At 46.4% G+C, this 24,488-nt stretch overlaps 1 protein-coding gene across 1 annotated transcript in view; it reads left to right on the forward strand.

Annotated features, from left to right (window-relative positions):
- SYN3 (synapsin III) overlaps positions 1-24,488 on the forward strand; it is a 455,663-nt gene that overhangs the window by 363,436 nt on the left and 67,739 nt on the right. The window contains exon 7 of the mRNA XM_081249878.1: positions 22,132-22,194. Coding sequence (XP_081106004.1) covers positions 22,132-22,194 — 63 coding nt within the window. The remainder of the gene's footprint in view (positions 1-22,131; positions 22,195-24,488) is intronic.

Consider the following 24,488-nt stretch of genomic DNA (forward strand, 5'->3'; position numbering starts at 1 on the left):
CTCTCCTGGGGAAGGAGGGGGCACCTCAAAGCTCAAGGAGGAGCCCCTTTCCAACAAGGTTGTGCCACTCCACCCTGGACCCAAGTCTCCTCTTATTATTATAAAGATGTCACCAGTTTCCTCAGTTTGAATAAGTTCCATGAAGGCAGGGACTTTGTTCATTACTGTGTGTAGGTATCTGGTACAGACTTGAGAAATCAATAAATATTGGCTGAATGAATGGCTAGGCGGAAAGAGCATGGATTGGGAAGTAGACTCCCAGATTCCAGGGATCCGGGGGCGTATCCAGGTCTGCCAGCTGGGCCTGGGCGGGCAGGTTGGGGTGGTGAGGAGACTGCCATTGGTTGGTGCAGGTGTGTATTATACATTTAAAACCTTCAACTGCCTTCTCCCCATGGTTCACAATCTCTCCTTCATGCTACTGCAAACGTCTTTAATCTTACTCATAATGGCTGTCTGGTCAACCTCTGGTGGTAAATCCTGTTGAAAAGGCCCCACTCTGGGAACATGTGTTCAGGAGGAACAAGTCTCCCCCACCACCCCTTTTCCTGGGCCCTGACCTGAGCTTGAGCACATCAATAACCTCGAGCATGACACCTCCCCTTTATGGGCCTCCGTTTCCCCTCCTACAAAAAAGGCAAGATAAACTAGAAGTATCCAGTGTTCTTAACTTTTAGGGGGAAGTGTCTCAGCTTCCTTTTAGAAACAGAAGAAGCCCATGGAACCTCCCCTAAAAAAATGCAATTCCTTGCACGCACAGAGGAACACTTTTGCATCTGGTGTCTGGAGGTCCACAGCCCCCTTGCAGCCCGGTGAGGGAGCCCGGGGTCAGAGCCTTTTAGACTTGCGGATCTGTAAGTTCCCTGCAGCTCTGACTTTCTGGAATGTTAACCAAAGTGTGACTGTGAGAAAACACATTCCAGCTGCGCTCCTCGGAGCCGCTTCCTCCACAACTGCCCCTCGGGAAAGAAGGAGCTTGGACCTCACTAATGGCCCCACATACAGCCCCTAGTTTCCTCCAGACCCAGACCTCAAGTCAATAAAGGTAGCCCTCCCGGAAATGAGGTGGGAAGCAAAAGGAAATCCAGGCCACTCAGCCCAAAAGGAATTTCCTCCTCTCTGCTTCTCCTTCCAATTTGGTCTTTCAAGAGTTTGACAAAGGTAGGGGTGGGGGTAGGAAAAATGCGAAAAGATTTTTTTGATTGAGGCCCAGAGAAGGAGGTGGAGATGGGCCACAAAATAGAGAGGTCAGGCACAGGATGCCAGGCAGGGGACCCTGATGAGTGCGGGCGGGGCCTCTGTGCCCTCTCCAGGACAAATTGGACTTTTCCAGCCCACTGGTTTTTGAAAGCTATTTACGAAGCTGGACTAATCCACCTCAGCTGTGAGACTATAAGTAAACAGGAGGGCCTTTAGTGGAGAGTCAGAAACACCATCCCTCCCACCCTCCATCGCCTGTACTTACAGAGCTCACTCCATCCTGTCTGTAGGGGACGCAGTGAGATGTCAAGGTGAGGCAGGTGAAGCTGAATCTGAGTCCAGGACTCATTCCTATCTGTCATCACTCTCAACCCTAACAAGTCTCACCTGGGCGTCAGATGACCACACAGAGCTGAGTCAGGATGCCTGTTCCCCTACTTCTGAGCTGGGTAATCTTGCGTGTGCTTCTTAACCTCTCTGAGCCTCAGTTTTCTCCATCCGCAAAATGGCCATAGTAAGGCCTAACTTGAAGATTTACTGGGCAGAATAATGAAGAAATGGAAGTAAAAGTGTTGCAGACAGTGCTCAACACAGTTGGGCCCCAAGAGGTGCTGCAGGCAAGCCCCTCTTAGCCACCCCATAGCCCCTTTGTCCTTCTCTCTGGAGTAGAGATTAACATATACAAATTAGGAAAGAGGGACCCACAACAAGGCGGGTGATTTGGAAAAGGCAGCACTCCCTTCAAGCTAAAAGCAGTCCCCACCCCAGATGCATGGCTCAGCAAATGAAGCATGGACTGGACTGAGTCCCCATTCTCGCCCCCTCAGCCGGGCACCCTTGTACAGACCACCACCCATGCAGCTGTGTGCAAACAGCCACCACAAAATCCAGACTATCCTGCCTACCTTGGGGCTGAGATTTTTTTCTCTTAGAGCTCCAGTCTTCTAGCAAAGTCTCTGATCCCCTTTTAAAATGCCTAACAAGGGTTAAAATTGGAGAAAGTCATTTTCACCTTAGTGTGAATGAGTTTCTGGTTCATTCCTGCTCTAAGAAAGAGGCAGAAAAAGACCAAAGTAATGAGAACCCAGCCTTACCTGGCCCTCATGGCCCTCAGGACGGTCCTGTGCTGCCTCTCCTTCCTAAAGTAGCAGGTCCTACCCTTTAACACAGGTGGCTCAGCAAAGGGAGCCGTCCCTGCTGCTCTCCTGCTGTGCCCACGGGCTCTAGGCTTAGAACCCCGTCATCACTTCTGCTGCACTGTCTTGACCAGAGAAAGTCACAAGGCCATCCCAGAGTCAAGGGGTGGGGAATGGACTTCATCTCTTGTTGGAGGGACCTGTAAAATCACATGGTAAAGGACATGGAGGCAGGGAAGCCATCAATACAGTCAATCTACCAGGAATTGGGACTGTGTCTAATGCTGCTGGAGCCTATGTTTTCCAAAACAAAATTTAGGACTAAAGGGTTGATAATATGACACAATGTTTTCAAACAGGGCTGTGTCAGATACTCCGGGATGCATGGTCATATCTATACCTCCACATCACCCTAACACAGCCCAGCCCAGTGACCTCCCCTGAACACATGCTCAGTGATTATCTGGCCAGTTCAAAACCTGATATTTCAAAACAGGGATGGAACTCCTGTGTACATTTTGGGATCAAAGTTTGGCATTTATTAGCAGGCCTTGAATTTTATAGAACTTCAGACCTAGAAGCCATTTAAAGTAATACCTTTCACTTTATAAATGAATAAATTAAAGTCGAGAGGTAAAGTGACTCAGCCAAGATAACATGGTTAGGGAGACCTGTGTTTCTCAAACTGTAACAGACACGCAAATCCCCGAGCATCTTGTTAAAATGAAGAATCTGAGCAGCAGGTCTGGGGTGGGGCTTGAGATTTAGCATTTCTAACAAGATCCCAGGTGACACTGATGTTGCTGATTGTAGAACCACACTCTGAATATCACAGCTCTAGACCTCGCAGATTCTAGAGAGGAGATGGTAGGTAGATACCTGCGTTTAGATCGTTTCTCTATTTTTGCAGTCTTTCACCAAGACCCATTTTATCAATGAGTAAACTGAAGTTCAGAAAGGAGGCATTGGCATTGGACCAACTTCCTGAAATTTTACAGAAGGGGCCCACTTTCCTCATCACTAGGCAGCTCGTAGAGAGGTGAACTCAAGGAACTATGGGGCACTCAGAATTCCCGGTTCCTCAAGGTAGGGGTGTCCCTTCCTGCTGGGACCACAGGCTGTGGGTCATCTTTTCACTTGCTGGGGACTCGTGGTGCTGGCCCTGGGGTCTCTAAGTCCTGAGGGCTGAGATTGTCCTGTCTGGTTAGTGATTTAGGAGCTTGGCAGCCTCTGTTGTTCTATTATGTGGCTTCTGAACATTTTGTCCAACTGCCTTTTGGCACGCCACACATTTTCAAAATGAAAGGGGGAAAAGAATGAACATTGCCCTTGCTCATTTGCCTAATTTAAAAGCATCTAGAAGCTTTTTTTAGCAGGGGGAAAAGAACACCATCCATCTGAAATGGAGGAAGCACCTCATCAAGGGGCCAAGAGAGAAATGGAGACATAAGTTTCGAGGGCTGACATATTAATGGACAAACCTTGAACCCGGTTTGTTTTTTGCCATCCCCTTTGGGCTTAGAAACCACTGCCTGTTGGAAGCTCTTGTGCTGAGAGGAAATTGCTTTTTCCTAAAGGGAGATCTGAACCTTGGGTATCGGTGTCCTGCAATTTCACATCAGTTCAGTCCCACCCACAGACATCTATTGAGGGGGCACTATGTGTCAGGTGCTGCGCTGGATTTATTCATTCATGAAGCAGAGATTTAGTGATTGGGGAAATCCCTGCTATACTAATTCATCCATTCACTCAACAGTTGACTATTGCCAGGCATCAGGCCAGCTCAGGGGATAAGGAGGGAGGGAGATAGCCATGGTTTGGTTACACCTAGTCTAGCCAGAGACACAGTCGGTAAGTAATCCTTATTGACATATTGTGCTAAGTAATCAGTTGTTGTGACAAAGAACCACAAATAAGTGTGATGTCGGGAAGACAAAGATAAAAGAGGTCTTGCTCAGATCCATCCTTCCTTTCTGCTCCCTGGTCCTTGTGTTAGGTCGGGTCTTCCCTGGAGGCACAGCCTAGGGACAGTGTAGAGGGGAAGGCAGGTTTACCACTTACAGGCCTTGGGCTGGGCCCTCCACCTGACCCCAACCCTCCTCCTCAAACACTCACACATATCCCTACTGTCTTCCAGACGCCAGCTAGAAGCATTCATTCCCAGATGCAAACCTAATGGTGTCATTCCCCTACTAAGAATTCTTTCCTGGCCTTCCCATCATTTGCAGGATCAAGTCCAAACCTCTCAGAAGAGTTTACAAGGGTTTTTACAGTTTGGCTCCAATTCACTTTTCAGCCCGTGTCCCCTCCTTCCCCATCATTCATCCTTCTCTCTCACCAGAAGGAACATCCTGGGGCTCCCCAGGACCACTCAGAGTGAGGGGGGCCCTCTCTAAAAAATTATGTTATTACGGAAATGTTCAAACATACATAGAAGCAGAGAGAGTAAAATGATCAACCTCCATGTACCCACCACCCAGCTTCAATACATGTGCAATCTTGTCCCCTACATGCCCACCCCACATTGGATTATTTTAAAGCAAATCTAAGACAGTATGTCTTTTTATCTGAAAATACTTCAGTATGTATTTCTAAAAGATGAGGACAGTGGTTCCTTTTTTTTTTTTTCTGAGACTCCAGGTTTGTTTTTTAAAATTCCAAAACAGGATAACCAAATTTGTGGTACAGTTTTAATTTGTGCATTTAACAAACCATAGTTTTTTATACACACACACACACACACACACACAGGACAATGACTGTGTGTATATCCTTACTTTGGAGGGGGCATTCAAGAGCCCAAATTTGAGGTCCTTGAATGTGAAACCCTGACAGCCCTGCTCTCCCAGGATGACCCTCTACTGACCTTCTATCCCTGTGGTTGGCTCTGATGTTTCCTGAGTGCTCCAGGAAATTTCCCTCCTTTGTGCCCTTTCCCTTGTGGATACTTGTGCATGGAAGGCCCTTTCCTCTGCTTGGCAAACTCCTGCTTGACGTCAAAGCCCAATGCAAATGCCACCTTGTCGATGATGCCTCTTCCAACAAACGCCCCCTCTCCCACAGGTGACACTGACTCTTTTTTGCTTCCACAGCATTTTCTTCTTAATTCTCTTGAATGTTTACGTTGTTGAGTTGAAATCATTCATTTATAGATCTGCCATCCCCAATAGCCTGTGAGTCCCTTGAGGGTGGCCTGGGTCTTCTCTTCGTCTCTGGGGCTGGTGGGAAAGGTAGTCTGGTTCCAGAGCCTGTACTCTGGCCTTGGCCAACCTGGGCAGGATATTTAATTCAATCTCAGTTTTCTCATTTGTAAATTAGGCATAACGGTAGCACTATGACATGAGGCTTAAATGAGGTGTGTCTGTTCAGCCGCTGTGGAGTCCACCAGGGGTAGACACTGCATAACTGCTGGCCTCTATCATCTCTCAGTGTGATTCCTTCCTTAAATGGGCCCCTACATCCAGAGACATGTCTCGCCCTCTGGCACAAGGCCCCAGGGTCTGTTCGGGTCCTGGTAGTTTTCCCCTCTGTGAGAGATGATGGAAATTTCCCCGCTCATCCTGGGCTGCAGCCCCTGCAGTGGAGAGCTAGGGGCCAGCTTGCTGCAGTGCTGCCCCAGGGGCCTGCTCACCCCTCACCCTCTGCCTCCCCCAAGCCAGAGAGCAGCCTGGGGACCCTGCACCCTTCCCACAGGGTCCCATCCACATATACTCCTCCCTCCCCCTCCCAGCTGGGTGCAGAGAGTGCTCCCCTCTTCCCCTGACTGCTCAGAACTCTTGTCACCCAGCATTCCCCAGAAGCCTCCCTTCTGGAAAGTCTTATCTTGCAGGTCAGTCATGACCCAGGTGTCAGGTGTGTCTCATGGCTTTGCTTCCAGCTGCCACCATTCCCCACCTTCTCCCACAACTTAGGGAGACTCCAAGCCCCGTTGGCTCCCCATGCTTTGTCACTGAGATGCTGTCCCAGGCCAGTCTGGGCACCCACCCCTTCTCCCCCCACTGACTCCTGAGTACCAGGGGTGCTCCGGCCTGGCCCAGCTGTGCAGCGTAGAAAGGAGGGTAAGAATGAGCCCAGATTGGCCCGCCTCTTCCCATTCTCCACTGCCTGCAGGCAAGTGGGAAAAAAGAAGACCGTCTGATATCTTCTGTGAACACTGAGGCGACGTTAGCTGGTTTTAAAACTGAGCAACAGCCAGCCTTTGAGACCAGCATTCTTCCTTTATTACAGCATACTCTCCCTGTAGCATGGACCCCAAACGAGAGCAGCGTTTCCACTGGTGGTTGTTCTCACTTCCTCTAGAAGGAAGGAGGGCTGGGATGGAACCGAGGCTCCTCCAGTGACTCTCACTGTGACTGTGTGTGTGGACCCCATCCATCCATTTCATAGGGCTGTTACATGGCTCCAAGGAGAAATGCTCATCAGCACTTAGCATCAGCTCTTGACAAAGGGTGGGGTGTCTTTTAAGCTTCCAGCCTTTCTTCCTCACTGAACAATTGTTTTTCAACATTTGTCTGGAACTTGCAGAATAAAAGGCTCCTTGGAGTCAGGGGCCACTTCCATGGGGCAGGCACAGCATGTGTTCCATAAAAGAATTCTTTTTAAGTGGAGAAGACAGGGGCTGGGGCAGAAATAATTCTGATTCAGACAGGGACCCTCACCCTGGAGTTGAAGCCTTGGTTTCACAGCTTCGTTCTGTAGCCTCAGGCAAGTGCTTTCTCTCTGCACCTCGGTTTCCTTATCTATAAAGGATGGTAGCTGGAGATGGGACCTACACAGGGTCTCTGCCTCTCAGCCTCGGTTTCCCCCCCTGTAGGCAATGAAGGGGCTCTGCTATGCTGATTGGTCTGGGAGTCCCTTCCCACATGTGACCCCCTTGGATGGGACAGGGCTCATCTTTCTGTCAGGTCAGGCAGGAGACCCTGATATAGGGTAATGAAGAAGAATGAGGGTCTTGGTGGCTGGGATAACCCTTGAGGGTCATCATATCCCTTCCCTGTGTCCAAGCAGTGCTGCCTGACCCCAGCCCAGGAAAGAGCTGGAATGACCCTCATCCATCTTTCTTTTTGGGCTCAGAGTCCTCACCTCATGATGTCCTTCCCTGTTGCCAACACACATTCCTCTGCTGCAGATTTATGGCCACGTGGGTAACCCATTAAACCCCTACCAGCCTCTAACATGGAAACCCAGATTCCTCCCGGCAGGTGCCGTCTTGGAAAGTCAAGAGCAGTGAGGGAGGGAAACAAAGCAGTAGTTGCAAGAATAGCATTGTGTTAACATGACTAATACCAATAACCAGCATGATTCTAGCACTCCCTGTGTACCCAGCTAAGTGCTTCATGTATATTAAGTCATTTAAACCCCGAGACAACCTATGTGGAACATACTACTTTTAGCCCTGTTTATAAATGCAGAAATTGAGGCACAGAGAAGTGAAGTAACTTCCCCAAGGACACACAGCTCAGCAGTGGTAGAGCCCAGTGCTCGGCCCAGGCCACCTGTACCTTTAAGTGCTCACTATTCTCTGCAGCCTCTTCCATAGATAGAAGGAAATGAGAAGGAGGGGCTAAAGAAAGGACAGTGCTCTAGTGGGGCCCGAATAAGGACAGAGACACCAAGAGAAAACCAGTCACTTAGAATGGCAATACAGGAGAGAGGGCGCCTCTAAAAGCAGCTCAGTCGATACGTAACAGTGATGATGGTGGTGGTAATAATAACAGCACCCAAGATTTATACAGCTCTTATCACTGCGTTTCTCCATTCACTCAATAAGTTCAGTCAACAAATACAGAACACTTGCTATATACTCGACAAACAATGAACAAAATAAATACTAGCCTTGCCCTCATGGAGCTCAAATGAATAAATGTGAAAATCAACATATATGAGCCATCACAATTTCAGCTTTGTTGGTAGGATTGTAAAATCCACACCTCAAAGCTTCCCCTCTGAATGGCTTCAAAGTTAGCCATGACGGTTTGGAAAATTAAGGTGGTTTACAGACAAGAAGGGGCAGTGGTCTTGTAAGGGGGAGAGAGCACCAGATATAATTTTCTCTCTCTTACTCTGCTCATGGGTCCCCAATACCAGTATTTCTTGATACTTCCTTCTTTGGCCCCTAGACATTTTTCCCTCTTAGCCCTTGTCTTTATCAACTTGTTCACGGGATGACAAATTCAGTAATGATCTGGCTCAAGCCCTCTGCTTGTAAGGGCTGAAGAAACAGTGGGGAATGAGCAGACAAGGTTTGGCGCACACAGAATGCAAGTCCCTGAAAGCCAGTGTCACTTTACCAGTAAAAAATCCTCCTCCTTCCCAAGTATTATAAATTCATAAGATGCCCAACTGGATATTATATTTATTTCAGATCCACGATGTTGCCAAAGTATTATCCTTATTCATTGAAATTTGCTAAGACGTTCATTTGCCTTCCTGGTTTGCAGTCACTGGAGATACACATCTAGCCCATTCCAAGATGTACTTAAAAGTCAGGCACCATTCATACAAGCGGATATTATTAGGCAATAAAAAAGAATGAAGTACTGATACAGGCTACAACACGGGGGTACTTTGAAAACATAGGCTAAATGAAAGAAGCCAGTCACAAAAGATCACATATTGTATGACTCCATTCGGATGAAATTTCCAAAATACACAAATCGATAGAGACAGAAAGAAGTAGACCATTGGTTGCCAAGGGTTGGGAGGAGGGACAAATGGGGGGTGACTGGTAAGGGGTATGGGGTTTCTTTTGAGTGATGAAAATGTTCAGAAACTAGATAGTGATAGTGGTTGCACAATTCTGTGAATATGCTACAGTCACTGAATTGTACACTGTAAAATGGGCGAAGTTTATGGTATATGAATTTTATCTCTGAGACTGTCCTCTGTTCTTTTCATTCTTTTTTCTTTATTTTGCTCTGCATCAGTTATTTCCACTATTTTCTCTTCCACCTCACTTATCCGTTCTTCTGCCTCAGTTATTCTGCTATTGATCCCATCTAGAGTACTTTTCATTTCATGTATTGTGTTTTTAATCGATGCTTGATTCATCTTTAGTTCTTCTAGGTCCTTGTTAACTGTTTCTTGCATTTTGTCTATTCTATTTCCAAGATTTTGGATCTTGGAAATAGAATCTTGGATCATCTTTACTATCATTATTCTGAATTCTTTTTCAGGTAGACTGCCTATTACCTCTTCATTTGTTAGGTCTGGTAGGTTTTTATCTTGCTCCTTCACCTGCTGTGTGTTTTTCTGTCTTCTCATTTTGCTTATCTTACTGTGTTTGGGGTCTCCTTTTTGCAGGCTGCAGATTCGTAGTTCCCGTTGTTTTTGGTGTCTGTCCCCAGTGGCTAAGGTTGTTTCAGTAGGTTGTGTAGGCTTCCTGGTGGGGGGGGCTAGTGCCTGTGTTCTGGTGGTTGAGGCTCGATCTTGTCTTTCTGGTGGACAGGTCCACGTCTGGTGGTGTGTTTTGGGGTGCCTGTGGCCTTATTATGTTTTTAGGCAGCCTCTCTGCTAATGGGTGGGGTTGTGTTCCTGTCTTGCTAGTTGCTTGGCATAGGGTGACCAGCACTGTAGCTTGCTGGTCGTTGACTGAAGCTGGGTGCTGGTGTTGAGATGGAGATCTCTGGGAGATTTTCGCCACTTGATATTATGTGGAGCTGGGAGGTCTCTTGTGGACCCGTGTCCTGAAGTTGGCTCTCCCACTTCAGAGGCACAGCACTGACTCCTAGCTGCAGCACCAAGAGCCTTTCATCTACCTGGCTCAGACCAGGTATGTGGGGAGTTTCTTGCCTTTTGCGGGGTCTGAGGTCTTCTGTCAGCGTTCAGTAGGTGTTCTGTAGGAGTTGCTCCACGTGTAGATGAATTTCTGATGTATCTTTGGGGAGGAAGGTGATCTCCGCGTCTTACTCTTCAGCCATCTTCCTCCTGACCGTCCACCCCTTTTTCCCCGTGGTGCGTAGTCTGGTTCCACTTGCCCACAGGGTGCCGCTCGCAGAGGCCTCTAATCCAGCGTTTCAGACCACAGCTCCCCGTGAGAAACGCCGACCCCGGCACCTCAGCTCGGCGGACTGTGTGCAAAAGCCGAATTTTATCTCAATTAAACTGTTTTTAAAAAACAAAAAACAAAAAAAAAACAAGTCAGGCACCATCACTGCAACTGTGGTAGGTCAGATCTCACAGTATTAAATAAAATGTTATGCAAGGTTTACAGTATAAAAAACCAGGCAGCGTGCAGTCATCAGAGTTTGAGTACATTTCTGCACAGGAAAATAAGTACAGAGTCATTCTATAGATAAGGAATATCAGGTCAATCCATTATATCAATTTAATGATTTTTAAAATAATTTCAGAGCAGATTTTTATAATACATAGTACAAAAAGGAAAACTTTCGAAAAGAAAAAAAAATCCATAACTATGTCAGGTGGTAATTTGGGGGTTTTAGATTGATTTTAAATGAATGTTAGTTCAAATTATCCCCAGAGAATTTCTGGCCAAGAATCCAGCTATATGTAGCATGTATTTTACATACAAACTCATATCTTCACAATAACTTTAAGTGCTGGTAAGCCTATTCCCACTTACAAAAGAACCACCCGAGAACTGAGTTGTCCAAAGGTGCTCCAAGAGGAAGTGATACAGCTGTATTTAAGCTCCTCTGTCTGGCTTCAAAGCCTACGTTCGCTTTTCCTCCTCCTTCTATGGCATTCCACAAATAGCCCTTCCCTGAACCGGAGGAAATGATATGTCCCTTTGCTTGTAGCCCCCAGTAAGCAAGTTCTATGCAATGTCAACAAAGGTAGCTTTAACCAAAATATTACATTTATCTTTAATCTTAAGACATTACACTGTGAACATAAACTGAAGCAAAAAAATGCAGATACTGAAGGAGCACAATTATTATTTAGCTATTTTCTGAAGTAATTAATTTCCCATGTTAGGGATCATCTGATTGTAAAGGGGGCTTTTCCACACCTAGAGATGGAGCTGGAACAAGATTGCGAATAAAAGTAAATTATGGGGCTTCCCTGGTGGCGCAGTGGTTGAGAGTCCGCCTGCCGATGCAGGGGACACGGGTTCGTGCCCCGGTTTGGGAAGATCCCACATGCTGTGGAGCGGCTGGGCCCGTGAGCCATGGCCGCTGAGCCTGGCGTCCGGAGCCTGTGCTCCACAAGGGGAGAGGCCACAACAGTGAGAGGCCCACATACAGCCAAAAAAAAAAAAAAAAAAAAAAAAAAAAAAAAAAAAAAAAGTAAATTATGATGGAAAACCTAGGGAACTTAAAATCACATGGCTGCGCATATCCATGAGTTCAGGGTGGTCTTCAGCACCTTGGATCATTCAGACCCTTCCCAGAGCCACAGTTTTGCTGGGATGTTGTCCGAACTGTGGGCAGCACCCAGGAGAACCCTCGTGGGAGGAGAGCTGGCAGCGCAAGCCTGTTCGATGCCATCAACATCACAGGGGTGAGAACAAGAAAAGTGCATTTTCAGACAAATAATGTCATCCTATCGGTGTGTTTATTTTTGACTATTCCATTTCTCAGAGAAACAGGAAATTTAAGAGAAAGGAATGTTTGTATTTTGGTAGGGAAGGTTTAGTTTAATTTTTCTAAATATGCTACCAGTGTTTTTCCAAGAGACACTAAAATAGGAGGAGGTGATGCAGAGAGTTCAGAGGTGGGGTTCTAAGGGCAGAGAGCATTAAGCTGGGCGGTGAGGCCACAGACCTCATTCAGCAAACATTTCCTGGGCCCCTCCTATATGCCAGACCTGGGTCTAGGGCAGATACAGAAAGGGAGAAGGCAGGCGGGACCTCCATCTCAGGCACCTGGGTGGGTGGTAGGACTGTTGACTGAGGTCGGGATATAGGAAGAGGAGAGAGCCTTTCTGATGGGAAGTTCATGAGGTTGCTTGGAAACGTTGGGTTGGAGGTGCCTGTGGGACCATCTGGGGCTGGGTTCGGGAGGCAGGTCTGTAACTCAGGAGAGGCCTGAGGGTTCAGTGATGAGCAACCACAGACACAGACCCACAGCTTCTCACGGAGCTTACAGGCTAGTGAGGGAGTCAGACTTTTGTCCAGCAATCATACAGATAAATTTAAAATGGCAAAGTGCTAAGAAAGAAACAGAGGTGAGCGGGCCATGACCTAGGCAGGAAAGTGAGTGCCAGCTTCTCAGGGAAGTGACATTGGAGCTGTGATCTGATGCATGGAAAGGAGGATCAGGGAGAGTGGTCCAGGCAATGAGAACAGCATGTTCAAAGGCCCTGTGGCTGGAAGGAACAAAGCTAGTATCAGGGTCAGAAAGAAAGCCAGTAAGGCTGGGATAGAGAGGCTGATGGGGGAGCATGGGTAAGATGGGGTTGGGGGGAAAGGCTGGAGCCAGATCACAGAGCCCTGTAAGCTGTGATCAGGAGTTTTGTCATGACATGTTTCAGTCACCTAGGTGGTATTGTATAGATGTCACAATATTAAAGGATTGGAAAGGATTGTCAAAGGTCATCTTGTCCATTCTCTTCCCGCCAGACAGAAATTTCTTGGTGTGCAGTGCTTAAACTCCAAGGAGATTCTGTCAGTTACTACATATCAAGGTTAAGGTTTTTCAAGCAGCTGTCGGGATGTTTCTGTTCTCTCTTTTAAATGAATCTTTTTAAATGCCTGTAACAAGCCCTGTTTCTGGGCTGCTCCATTTCTGTCAAAGCTTCATCGTGTTCCCTGCTGACAATATGGCATCAGCCCCCTTCTCTCCCATTCCCGTGTCCCAGGAACGACTGAGTTCTGTCCTTCAGCCTTTGATATCCCCCTACCCACACTGGTCACTGTGCCACTGAGATCACAGATATGAAGGGAATGGGAACTAGTATGGACTGCTGTCCTACTATGTGCCAGACCTTGGACATCCCCGAACTTGATTTAAGCCTCTTCACTGGCAGTGACCATTTAGTGACAGACACCTATTATAATGTCAATTCATCAAGTGATCTTACTTGGGATATGAGGAAACTGGGTCACAGAGCGGCCAGTGAGCTGCCCAGGGGCTCACAAGCATAGGTTTTGGAGCTAGACCTGAAATCTGGGGACTTTCTGGCTCCACAGCTCATGCTGCTCACCGTGTCCTAAGATGCTTGGTTATTACAGCAGCCAGTCATGTCCTAATGAGTCTGCTGGCCTCCACCTACCCTCTCCAACAAAGTCAATGAGTAGACACAGTTCTAGGCACATGGAAGCCCTCGATGATGGATAACATGATTTTCCAGAAGCAGCAGCAGGACAGTGGGCTCTGGCCAAATCCTATTTCTTCCCCTTTCTTGCTAAGTGATCCTAGGCAAGAAACTTCACCTCTCTCAGCCTTCACTTCCTTGTATATAAAATGGGGCTAAAAATAGGAGCTACCTCATAGAAGTGTCAAGAGATTTAAATGAGGCGATATATGTAAAGTGCTTAGCACCATGAGTGGTATACTGTAAGTGCTCCAAAAATGGGAACTGCTGTTAACACAGCCTCCAGAAGAGTCTTCCTGAACCTGCTTTGTCTGTGTCTACCCTCTGCACCCAAACCTTCCATGGCTGCCCAGTGCCCACAGAATACATCCTAAATTCCTTCCTCTGGTGTAAGGGCCCCCCAAGCTTGCCACTGCCCATATTTTCACCCTAATTCCCACTGCTTCCCCAACAAGCCTCTACGCAAACCAACTTTATTAACAGCTTTTCCCCAAATTCTGTCTGACTCTGCCTGTATGTGTGTGACATCTCTCCCTGTCATGGAAGGCTTTGTGTAACACCCATCCAACAAATACACTGCATACACAGTCTACTGTATGCCAGGCCTTGGATGGAGCCTGGAGATACAGTGGTAAACAAAACATGCGAAGCCCCTTGTTTTGTCAGAGCACCTACAGGGGAGTTGAGAGATGGACACAAAAGAAATAAATGTGCAATTACAAATAGTGGCTGTCTCTGTGAAGGGAGAGTTCATGGTGTGATAAAGAAGACTACAGGAAGCACCTACTTGAGACCAGTGGCCAGGGAAGCACTCTCTCGGGATAGAGCATTTCAACCGAGACCTCAAGTATGAAAAGGGGTGGCCTAGAAGAGTGCTAGGTAGAATCTTTCGGAGAAAAGGGGCAGCATGTGCAAAGACCCTGTGGCTGGAGGGAATGTGGCCCATTCGGTAAAGAACTGAAAGGCCCATGGGTTGGAGCATAGCTTGTAGACAGAAGTTGGGGTGGGGAGGAGGGAGAAACACAGGATGAAGCAGAGGAGGTAGGCAAGAACTAGATCAGGCAGCGCTTCAAGGCATGGAATGGAGGCCCAGCTCCTCCTTGAAATCTCCCCAGTTGTTTTTGGTCCTTGATTTCCTCCTCCAGACTCTTCCAGGCCTTGCTTTCTCCATCACTTAGCCAGGACCAGACACTACGTATTTAAATCTGCAGAGAGTCATGAATGTAGAGGGAAGTGCCTCCTTCACTGGGAAACTGCGCCGGGCCACTCAGGTCCCAGCTCTCCACTTCCCGGGCTCGTACTGTCCCGACTCCACCCCCCGAAGAGAATGCCCAGCATGAGCACTGGGCCACCCCCACTTATTTTGGTTTCTTGGGAGACTTTTTGAATAGGGCCCTTATCAGGGTGGGGATCTCTGGTTTCAAAAATTGATCTGCCCCTTCTAACAGGATGTCAGGTCTCTCACGCCATTGGGCAGTGCTGAACTCTGGAGCCCCCGGGGGCATGTGAGCGGGGACAGGGAGCCTGTGAGAGCCTGGTGCAGGCCTCGCCATCCCCAGGGGAACTAAATAAAGCTATTGTTGGGAAGGGAAGAGAGAAAATAGCCGACAAGATGTATTTTGTTCTCTGTGACCTGTCTGTGTTCGGGGAGGGGCTGGCATGTTGCAGATGAGTGGAAATGAGAGTGGCCTTTGAAACCCATTTGAACAGCTTGGGGAAGGAAAGGGGGAAAGTGGGGAGAAGACCTGGGTGGCAGTGGGGAAGTTCTACCATTTCTTAACTGCCTGACCTTGACAGATGTCTTGCCTCTGATTCCTTATCTATCACACGGGGAAAGGGAAGAATGCTCACATATATAAAGTGCCTAGGACCATCCCTGGCCCTTATGAGACCCTCAGTAAGTATAGTTGTCATTAGCTTGGGAGAGCATGTGGTGGGTAGACTCACCCAGTGTGCAGTACCATGGACATTTCTTGAGCTCTAACAAATGACTTCAGAGACCTATCAGAATGTCTCCAAATTCTGCTGATTCTACCCTTGAAAAGCTTTTGGCCTGGCCACTAGATATTAAGATGTTAGTTTACAAGCTCATGTGTACAAAATATTTAGTGGTCTTCCTTGTAGTAGCAGAGAGAGAGAAAGAAAATGACACAAATGTCCATTATAGGAAAATGGCCAAAGAATTGCAGCCCATGTACCCTGTGGAATATTGTGAAGTTATTGAAACTATTGGGTCAGGAGTGTAGCTACTGACATGGGGAAAGGGGGTCCACATGGTGTGATGTGAAGTGAAAAGAGCCATTTCTAAAAAAAAAAATCAACCTCAACCATATATGTGCATACACGTTTGCAAAGATGGAGCATAACAAGTGTTGGGCAGAAATCACCAAGAAGGTGAGATCAGTTACCTGGGCTGGGAAGTGAGGGAAGAATATAAGGAAAAAAAGAAAAAAGAAAAAAAGATTGTGGCAAAATAGGAGAAAACTTATGGTGCAATGTTAAGTGAATAAACTTCAAATTCTATCTCTAATATTATTGCAGAATATCCCTTTTTTTAATTGGACATTTAAATGAGGATTATAAGGTAAAGTGGGCCAAAGCAAACACTGATTTGACTAGATGCTGAAGTCGTAGACAAAACTAGCCTTGAATTTCTAAGGTCATTTGAAGAAAATATTTCTATTTTTCAAAAGTGTCACTTGAAAAAAAGAAAAACTCTTGGGAGTGCCCCCACTCTCTCCACCATCCCCACCCCAGTCCAAGCCCAACCAGTGGCACTTTGTGTTGGTTGTAACTAATTCCAAATTGGTCTCTCGCCCTTCAGCCTCTCCAGATGCAATTTAACCTTCCCTCAGCTTACAGGTCACGCTCGTGTCCCAGAACTGAGCTATTTCCCCAGCCCATTCAAGCAACCTAAATTCTTCCCTTCAGCTTTGAAGGCCCCCAGTAATCTGGCCTCACATTGCCTCTACCTCAACCCAACACCAGCCCAGAGCCTTGCCAGTTGGTTCTAAAAACAATGCTCTTCTCAACCAAAGCAAAACATGGCAAAGGAAACTCTCCCATGGTATCAGGAAAATTCATTGCCTTAAACATATTCTCAAAATGCTTTCTTTGAAATATCTTACTGTAAATTCTCAGATTTTTCTAGATTGACTTTCTGTGTCCTATAAATCCAGATGCAATTTCTACTCCCACTATTTTTGACAATTAATATGTTCCTCCAGTTTCATTTAAGAGTGTTGGAGAAGGGCACTCAGTTCAAATATATCATTCCACTTAGCAATTATGTCCAAAATAACTTTATTGATGATAAACTCATATTAAGTATCATAAAATAAATCCTCCCTTCCTGTGAGTCTTTGTTCATTAGAGCTCATGAAGAATCTCTACATATTTCATGAGAAGACCACAAGACTCTACACCATTCAGCCCTTAAGGAATGCTGAGCCTTCCCTCCACCCAGCCACAAACTACTCGTCCTTCAGAATCCTTCACTGAGTCTTCCTTTCCTATGAAGACTAGCTCATGACTCCACCTACCCAGACTTACCCACCATGCTGCTTGTTCTGCTCTTTCATTGCATAGCTCATCTCTCTAAGATAGGAAATCTTGTCTCAATCTTCTGTGTGTCCTGCACAGCATGAAATACAGAGCCAGCCACAGAGTTCTCATTCAGTTAGTGCCCACTGAATTTGTTAGATTTGTTAGATTTAATATTATTTTATTGATTCTTATGATTAGGGAGAAGCATTTATTGTATCCCAGAGATGCATATTCCTAGGAAGTGTGCCTGGGTAGAGAGAGGGCTTGATTAAGAGTAAAAACACATGAGCTTGACCGGTTCTCCAATTGTGTGGCATGAAAACAATCACTTCACTCTTTGGGCTTCAGCATCTAAGAGGACACATGTATTAGTTTCCTATTGCTGCTCTAACAAATTTAGCAGCTTGAGAGAACACCTCTTTATTATTTCACAGTTATGTATATCAGACATCTGGGATGGCGTTCTCTGCTTAGGGCCTCATCCAGCTGAAATCAAGGTGCTGGCATGCTGCATTTTCCTCAGGAGCTCAAGGTCCTCTCCCAAGTTCATTCTTGGTATTGGCATAATTCACTTCTTTGCAGCTGTAGGTCTGAGGCCCCCAGTTCCTTGCTGGCTATCAGCTGGGGGCTGCCTTCAGCTCCTGGAGCAGGAATGGTATGTTGAGTCTTTCTCACGCTTGGAATCTCTCTGCCTTCCTCTTCCGCCGCCAGCCTGAGAAAGTTCTCTGCTTTTAAGGGCTCAATGTAATTTGATTAAGATAATCTCCCTGTTTTAAGGTCACCTGTGCATATAATAGAACAATCGTTGTATGACAATCTCATCATATTCACAGGCTCCAGAGATTAGGGTAGGACATCTTGGGGAGCATTCCTAGAAATTCTACTTGCTGCATCATGGTAACATGGGGGATAGGCAAGTAGATTACTAAGGTTCTTACAGATTAAAATTGCCAAGCTTTAATCACCTCTGATGACTCGCTCTGGTGTAGCTCCCTGATTTTCCCTCACTGAACTTCATTTCACTCCCTCCCCGGCTATTAATCAAATACTGCCAAGCTAGAGCCTCTGCTCTCCTTCCTCCATCATCCAGCCTTCCTTTATCTCTCTCCTTGCCCCACAAAGCCAGAATCATCTCCTTCCTCCTCTCAATTCTACTTCACACTTTGATTTTGAACCTCCACTTGGTGCTAAGCAGCTTTACATTCTTTATGTCATTTCTTCTTCCCCCAGTTATCCTGTGAGTTGGTCATTATTGTCCCCATTTTGCAGATTAGAGCACTAAGGTTCAGAGAGGTTAAATATCTAGTCCAAGGTCAAACAAAGAGTAAGTTTAACTCCAACATTCAATTCTTTTCAGTACCTGTCAGCGTGTCACAAAATGATCAGGCTGGGAGGGATGGAGAGGAAGAGAGAGCACAACGTTTCCCCTCACCTCAAGCTTCACCTTAAAATGCGATGGAGATGAAGCCCCAGTAGTGACCTGGGCAATTCTTGGACTGCTGGGGGTGGGGAAGTCGATATCTAGGGTCTGTGGGTGAATGGCTGGGTGTGACGATGCTGCCGGGGAACAATAGCCGCTTGATGAAAATGCACCCATTCATTCCACTTCATAGCCCTTGGGTTGGTAAAATTTAAGTCTTTCAACCTCAAGTGTTGGGATCTCTTTTCCTGTCCATGAGAGCATAAGTGGGTACCACCACTTAGGAGAGCAATTTCACAATATCTAGCAAAGCTGAGATGAGCATTGCCCAACCCCAGCAATTCTGCTCCGGTGCATGTGCCCTGGAGAAATTCCCCTACTAGTATTGTTTATAATTGGAAAAAACAGAAATCACCTAAATGTTCATCAGCAGTAAATGAACAAATGGCAGAGTGTTCATAAAGTGGAATACTTTGCAGTAGTTAAACATGAATCTGAGCTGTATACATCAACATACATGAGCCTCACAAACATAATGTACCCCAAAGTTGTAAAAGAATAGATTCTTTTGGCGGGGGTTAGGGGGGCTTCCCTGGTGTCACAGTGGTTAAGAATCCGCCTGCCAGTGCAGGGGACACAGGTTCGATCCCTGGTCCGGGAAGATCCCACATGCCGAGGAGCAACTAAGCCCGTGCGCCACAATAACTGAGCCTGTGCTCTAGAGCCCGCGAGCCACAGCTACTGAGCCTGTGTGCCACAACTACTGAAGCCCACGCGCCTAGAGCCCGTGCTCCACAACAAGAGAAGCCACCACAATGAAAAGCCCGTGAACCACAACAAAGAGTAGTCCCTGCTCGCCACAACTAGAGAAAGCCCACACGCAGCAACGAAAACCCAATGCAGCCAAAAATAAATAAATAAAATACATTTTTTAAAAAGCTTATGTATTTAGATTTTTTAAAAAGTAGAGGGTCAAATTTAAATTATTAAAAAAAAGAATAGATTCTTTTTTTAATTTTTAGGGGAGTATAGTTGCTTTACAATGTTGTGTTAGTTTCTACTGTACAGCAAAGTAAATCAGCTATATGTATACATATATCACCTCTTTTTTAGATTTCCTTCCCATTTAGGTCACCACAGAGTACTGAGTAGAGTTCCCTGTGCTATATAGTAGGTTCTCATTAGTTATCTATTTTATACATGGTATCAATAGTGTATATATGTCAATCCCAATCTCCCAATAAGAATAGGTTCTTTTGATGCCACTTACATAAAGTTTAACATGTGTAATGTATATTGACTGGGAATCATATGTAATAGTTAAAATATGAATAAATACAAGGAAATTTGGTAAGAAAGAAGTACATCGGGGCTTCAACTGTTTGGACAATGGCTTATTTCTTAAGCTAGATAATGTCCACAATATTGCTCTTTAAGTCTTCTTTCATATGTGAAATATTCCATAATAACTCTTAAACTGACAAGTAATTACCGCCAGGAATTACTTACCACTTATAACGTTAAGTGGAAAGAGCAACAAGCAAAATTGGGTATGCACTTACTCCCAATTTTGTGAGAACAGAACAAATCGAAAGAAAAAATTTAGATTAAAAAAAAAACAAGACGATCAGATAATACACCAAAACTGCTCAAATTTTGAGGGTGATTTTTATTGTCTTCTTTGTACATAACAACATAGAACTTTATTATATTTTACAAACTTTTTATAATGAGTACATATTGCTTTTGGAATCAAAAATAAATATTGCCTTTTTTTAAAAAGATGCATTTGTTAACTCTAGAACCAGGATATGATCAATTTTAGCCTGAAATCAGGGAGGAAATTTTTTATTCAGCATCTACTACAGGAAGCCCTTTTACTAGATCTTAGAGGAAACCATTCACATCAGGCTTTTTTTTCTTTCTTTTTTTTTTTTTTTTTTTTTTTTGCTGTACACGGGCCTCTCACTGTTGTGGCCTCTCCCGTTGCGGAGCACAGGCTCCAGACACGCAGGCTCAGCGGCCATGGCTCACGGGCCCAGCCGCTCCACGGCATGTGGGACCTTCCCAGACCGGGGCACGAACCCGTGTCCCCTGCATCGGCAGGCGGACTCTCAACCACTGCGCCACCAGGGAAGCCCTCACATCAGGCTTGAAGTCTGACAGACCTAAGTTCAAGAGCCAGCGCCACCCCTTCCCAGCAGCTTCCTTGAGTCTCAATTTTCTGCCTGTGAAATGGTAAGAAGAATACCTTCCCTGCTCGCCTCATGGGACCATTGTGGTGGTAAAATGAGATGAGGTCCATCCCGTGGGATTGTGACCCACAGCAGACCATTCTACGCAGCTATAGCTACTCCTAAGTGTCAGACTAGGTGCTGGGCACCAGGAGGGAAGAGCTGGGTTCCTCCTCTCAGAGCGTCCAGAGTGTCGGGGGGAATCCAGGACAGAGCGACAGGCACCAGAGAGTGGGACGTGATTACCTCTGGCTAGGGCTGACTCAAGTCAGAGGAGTGGTATTATTACTAAATAACAAGAAGGGATAACCTTTGCCCTCAAGCAACTCCAAATATACTTCTAGACACCAAGCAAACCCATCTCAAGCAATATATGAACAGAATGAGGAGGAAATGCATAGCCTAGGTTCAAACCTGGTCCCCTCACTTGCTAGCTGAGTAAGCGTGGGCATGGGGGAGCACCTAACCATTTGAGCCCCTCTCCTCCTCTGTATCATAGGGAGAGGCATCCATGCCTCGTAGGTCTTGCTCAGCGGACTGATTAAGGCACAGATTCCGTATCGAGCACCTTCCCTGGATCAGGCAGTGTTCTAATGGCTGGGGATGCAACAGGGAACCAACCAGGACAGGCTGCTGCCCTGTTGCTCTCTGAAGGAGATGATCCAGGGCAGTTGCTCAGCACAGCACCCACACAGCACAGACCATAAATGCTTGTGCTGTAGCATGACCACTATCATTAAGAAAACTCACAGCGTGGCCTGGAGAGGGCTTGGGGGAGGGAATGAGAGTTTCCAGATACAAGAAGGTTGTTGTCGGGAATCACGCAAGGCAGAGCCAAGACAGGAATATTTAAGCTGCCATTCATTGAGTGTTTACAATGTAAAGCCTTCACATGTGGTAACTCATTTAATCCTCATAGCAACCCTGTGGGATGGATACTCATCATCCCCATTTTACAGATGAGGACCCTGAAGCACAGATCCATGTGGTAGCTTATCTGAGGTTGCACAAGTGGTAAAGCCAGGATTTGAAGCATAGATCCTGAAGCACAGATCCATGTGGTAGCTTATCTGAGGTTGCACAAGTGGTAAAGCCAGGATTTGAATCCAGTCAGTTTGCTCTGCTCTGCATTCTCCCCAGATTGGTGGATGCCCCAGGCAGGGTGGTTTTAGGAGCTCGGGGCTGCCTTTGGAAGCTGAAAGCTATGGCATTTAGGGTGTTTAAGCCACAGAGAGATGACCATCTGTCCAAGCATTCTTTTGGGCATTGCTGGTGATATCAGATGACCATATCTTTCTACAGAACCGGCAGTGAACAGTGTCTTGGTGGTGATGCTCTGGGATGCTAATGAGTAATTTCTTCTTGTCTCTTTCAGCTCACAGCCCCACACTTCCCTGTGGTGGTCAAGCTGGGACACGCCCACGCCGGAATGGGAAAGGTATGAGAAGCAGCTCTTCCGCTTATGTTAATACTCACACGGCTTCCGCAGACTACCTGTTCTCCTCTCCCTGTATCCCCCATCACCCCCACCTGAGCCCAGCCACCCAGATCAGAGTATTAGAAGAGACCAAAATTCACTCCTTGTCCTCCCCAACCCACCTTTCTCTGAGCTCCCACAGAGCTCTCTCCAGCTCAGGCCATACTAGCCAAACCCTACCTGGCTAATTGTTTCCTGTCATTGTGAATTCAGAGAAACAGATGTAAAGCATTTTGCAGATGGTGATTCTTCTGTTCCTGTCATCATCTCCACAGCTACATGTAAGCTCATGTCCAACTCATCTCTTTATCACCTGCAGCGTTAGCACCCGGAAGGTGGCAAATGCATATGGCTCCCAGGAGGAAGCCCCTGGAGTCAGTTTCTACAAAAGTAAATAACATATTTTACATAGTCACAGTTGACGCTGCTACCAAACCAAACTTGGGTCCGCTCACCCGCGTGCAGTAAAGCCAATCTACTGACACTGGGTTGTGGTGAAGGAAAGTGCAGCTTTTATTGTAAAGGTGCCAATACAAGGAGGACGGGTGGCTCCTGCTCTAAAACCCCGAACTCCCCCTGAAGGGCTTCAGCAGAGCATTTTTAAAGGCCAGGTGAGGGAGGGGGTCGCAGGGAATGTCATCAGCTCATGCACAATTCTCTGATTGGTTGATGGTGAGGCAACAGAGTGGTTAACATGATCAATCCTTAGGCACCAGTAGGTCTGGGGACTCATGATCATCAAATAGTTCATTTCTTCCATTTGGTGGTGGTTTTAGCATCTGTAAAACAATTCAGGAAGTGTGCATCGGATACTATTATCTAGGTCCTTCAGAGAGGAGCTACAGCAGAAGATATGGGGGAGGAGTCTGTCCCAGAAAGGCCTTATAGGGTCCTGCTCGGTTACAACATATTATGACAAATTGTACTGGTCAGATTTTTGGAGTTGCAAGTGTAGAAACGCAAATCAAATTAGGGGGCAAAAGATAATTCATTGGTTCAAGGATCAGGAAGTCTGGGATAGTTCTTGATAGATTCAGGCAGAGCTGGATCCAGGAGCTCAAATGATATCAGAGCTCTTGGCTCTGTTTATCTCTACTTGGTGTTTCTTCAGATAGTCGAGATAGATGGCTGTGGGTGGCCCATTCTGGTCCCTAAGCTCACCGTCCCAGAGGAAGAAAGACCCTGTCTCTTTCTAGCATCTCTGTATAAATCTCATGGAGGGATACTGGTCAGTGCTTGGGCTTCTGGAGATTTACTCCTAAATAAGGTGAGTGGGGATGGGGAAGTGTCGGGGGCTACCACAGGCCACCTCTCAAGCTTCTGGCTGAAACAGAACCGTGTGAGAACATGTGGATCTCAGTGCCTGCCGTCCCCATTGGAGGGACCTGAGCCCATGCCCAAGGCCCAACCCGGGCGTCCTAGATAAAGGGCAGCAGGGGCCAGTAGAAACCTTGCTTTGTGTAGGCTCAGCCCAGCCATGAATAACCCTAAACCCTGCACCTTTGTTCTTCCCACCCCATTATGCCTTCTGTATCACCTCTTTCCACCTAAACTCCATCCCCTTCAAGCAGCAAAGGATGGAAAGGGTCAGACAGGTCAGGGCGTGACCTCAGCTCTGACCTTTGTGTGAAGTGGAGCAAGTTGCCATCTAACTTCTCTTGGCCTCCTCATCTGACAAATGATGACACTTTTTTTTATTGAAGTCTAGTTGATTTACAATGCTGTGCCAATCTCTGCTGTAGAGCAAAGTGACTCAGTTATACACATATAGACATTCTTTTTTCATATTCTTTTCCATTATGGTTTATCACAGGGTACTGAGGATAGTTCCCTGTGCTATACGTTAGGACCTTGTTGTTTATCCATTCTAAATGTAACAGTTTGCACAAACAATGATACTTCTTATAACCACCTTTAAAATGAATCCTTGTCTATTATATCTCAGTAAAACTTGAAGCAAAAAAAAGTTTTTAATCCTCCCGCCATACTACCTCTCCCTTCAAAGGACACATTGTGAGGGCAGAGATTTTTACCTGTGTGCCCACTACTGCACCTACGGCTCCAAATGGCTCCTGGTGTACCCTAGCCCCTCAGTTTGTTGGTCGAGTGGATAAATGAGTAACTCCCTCTTCAGATGCCACCCTCAGTCTGCTCCCCACTGCTTGTTCTCCCAACCCCTCCTCCATCCCCTGTCATCTGGCTATAGCTCCCTCCACTCCTGAGGCTGCCCTCCCCATGGTCCTCAATGACCCTCT

Source organism: Mesoplodon bidens (genome assembly GCF_964165515.1).
Source record: "Mesoplodon bidens genome assembly, chromosome: 11".
NCBI classification, from domain to species: Eukaryota; Metazoa; Chordata; class Mammalia; order Artiodactyla; family Ziphiidae; genus Mesoplodon; species Mesoplodon bidens.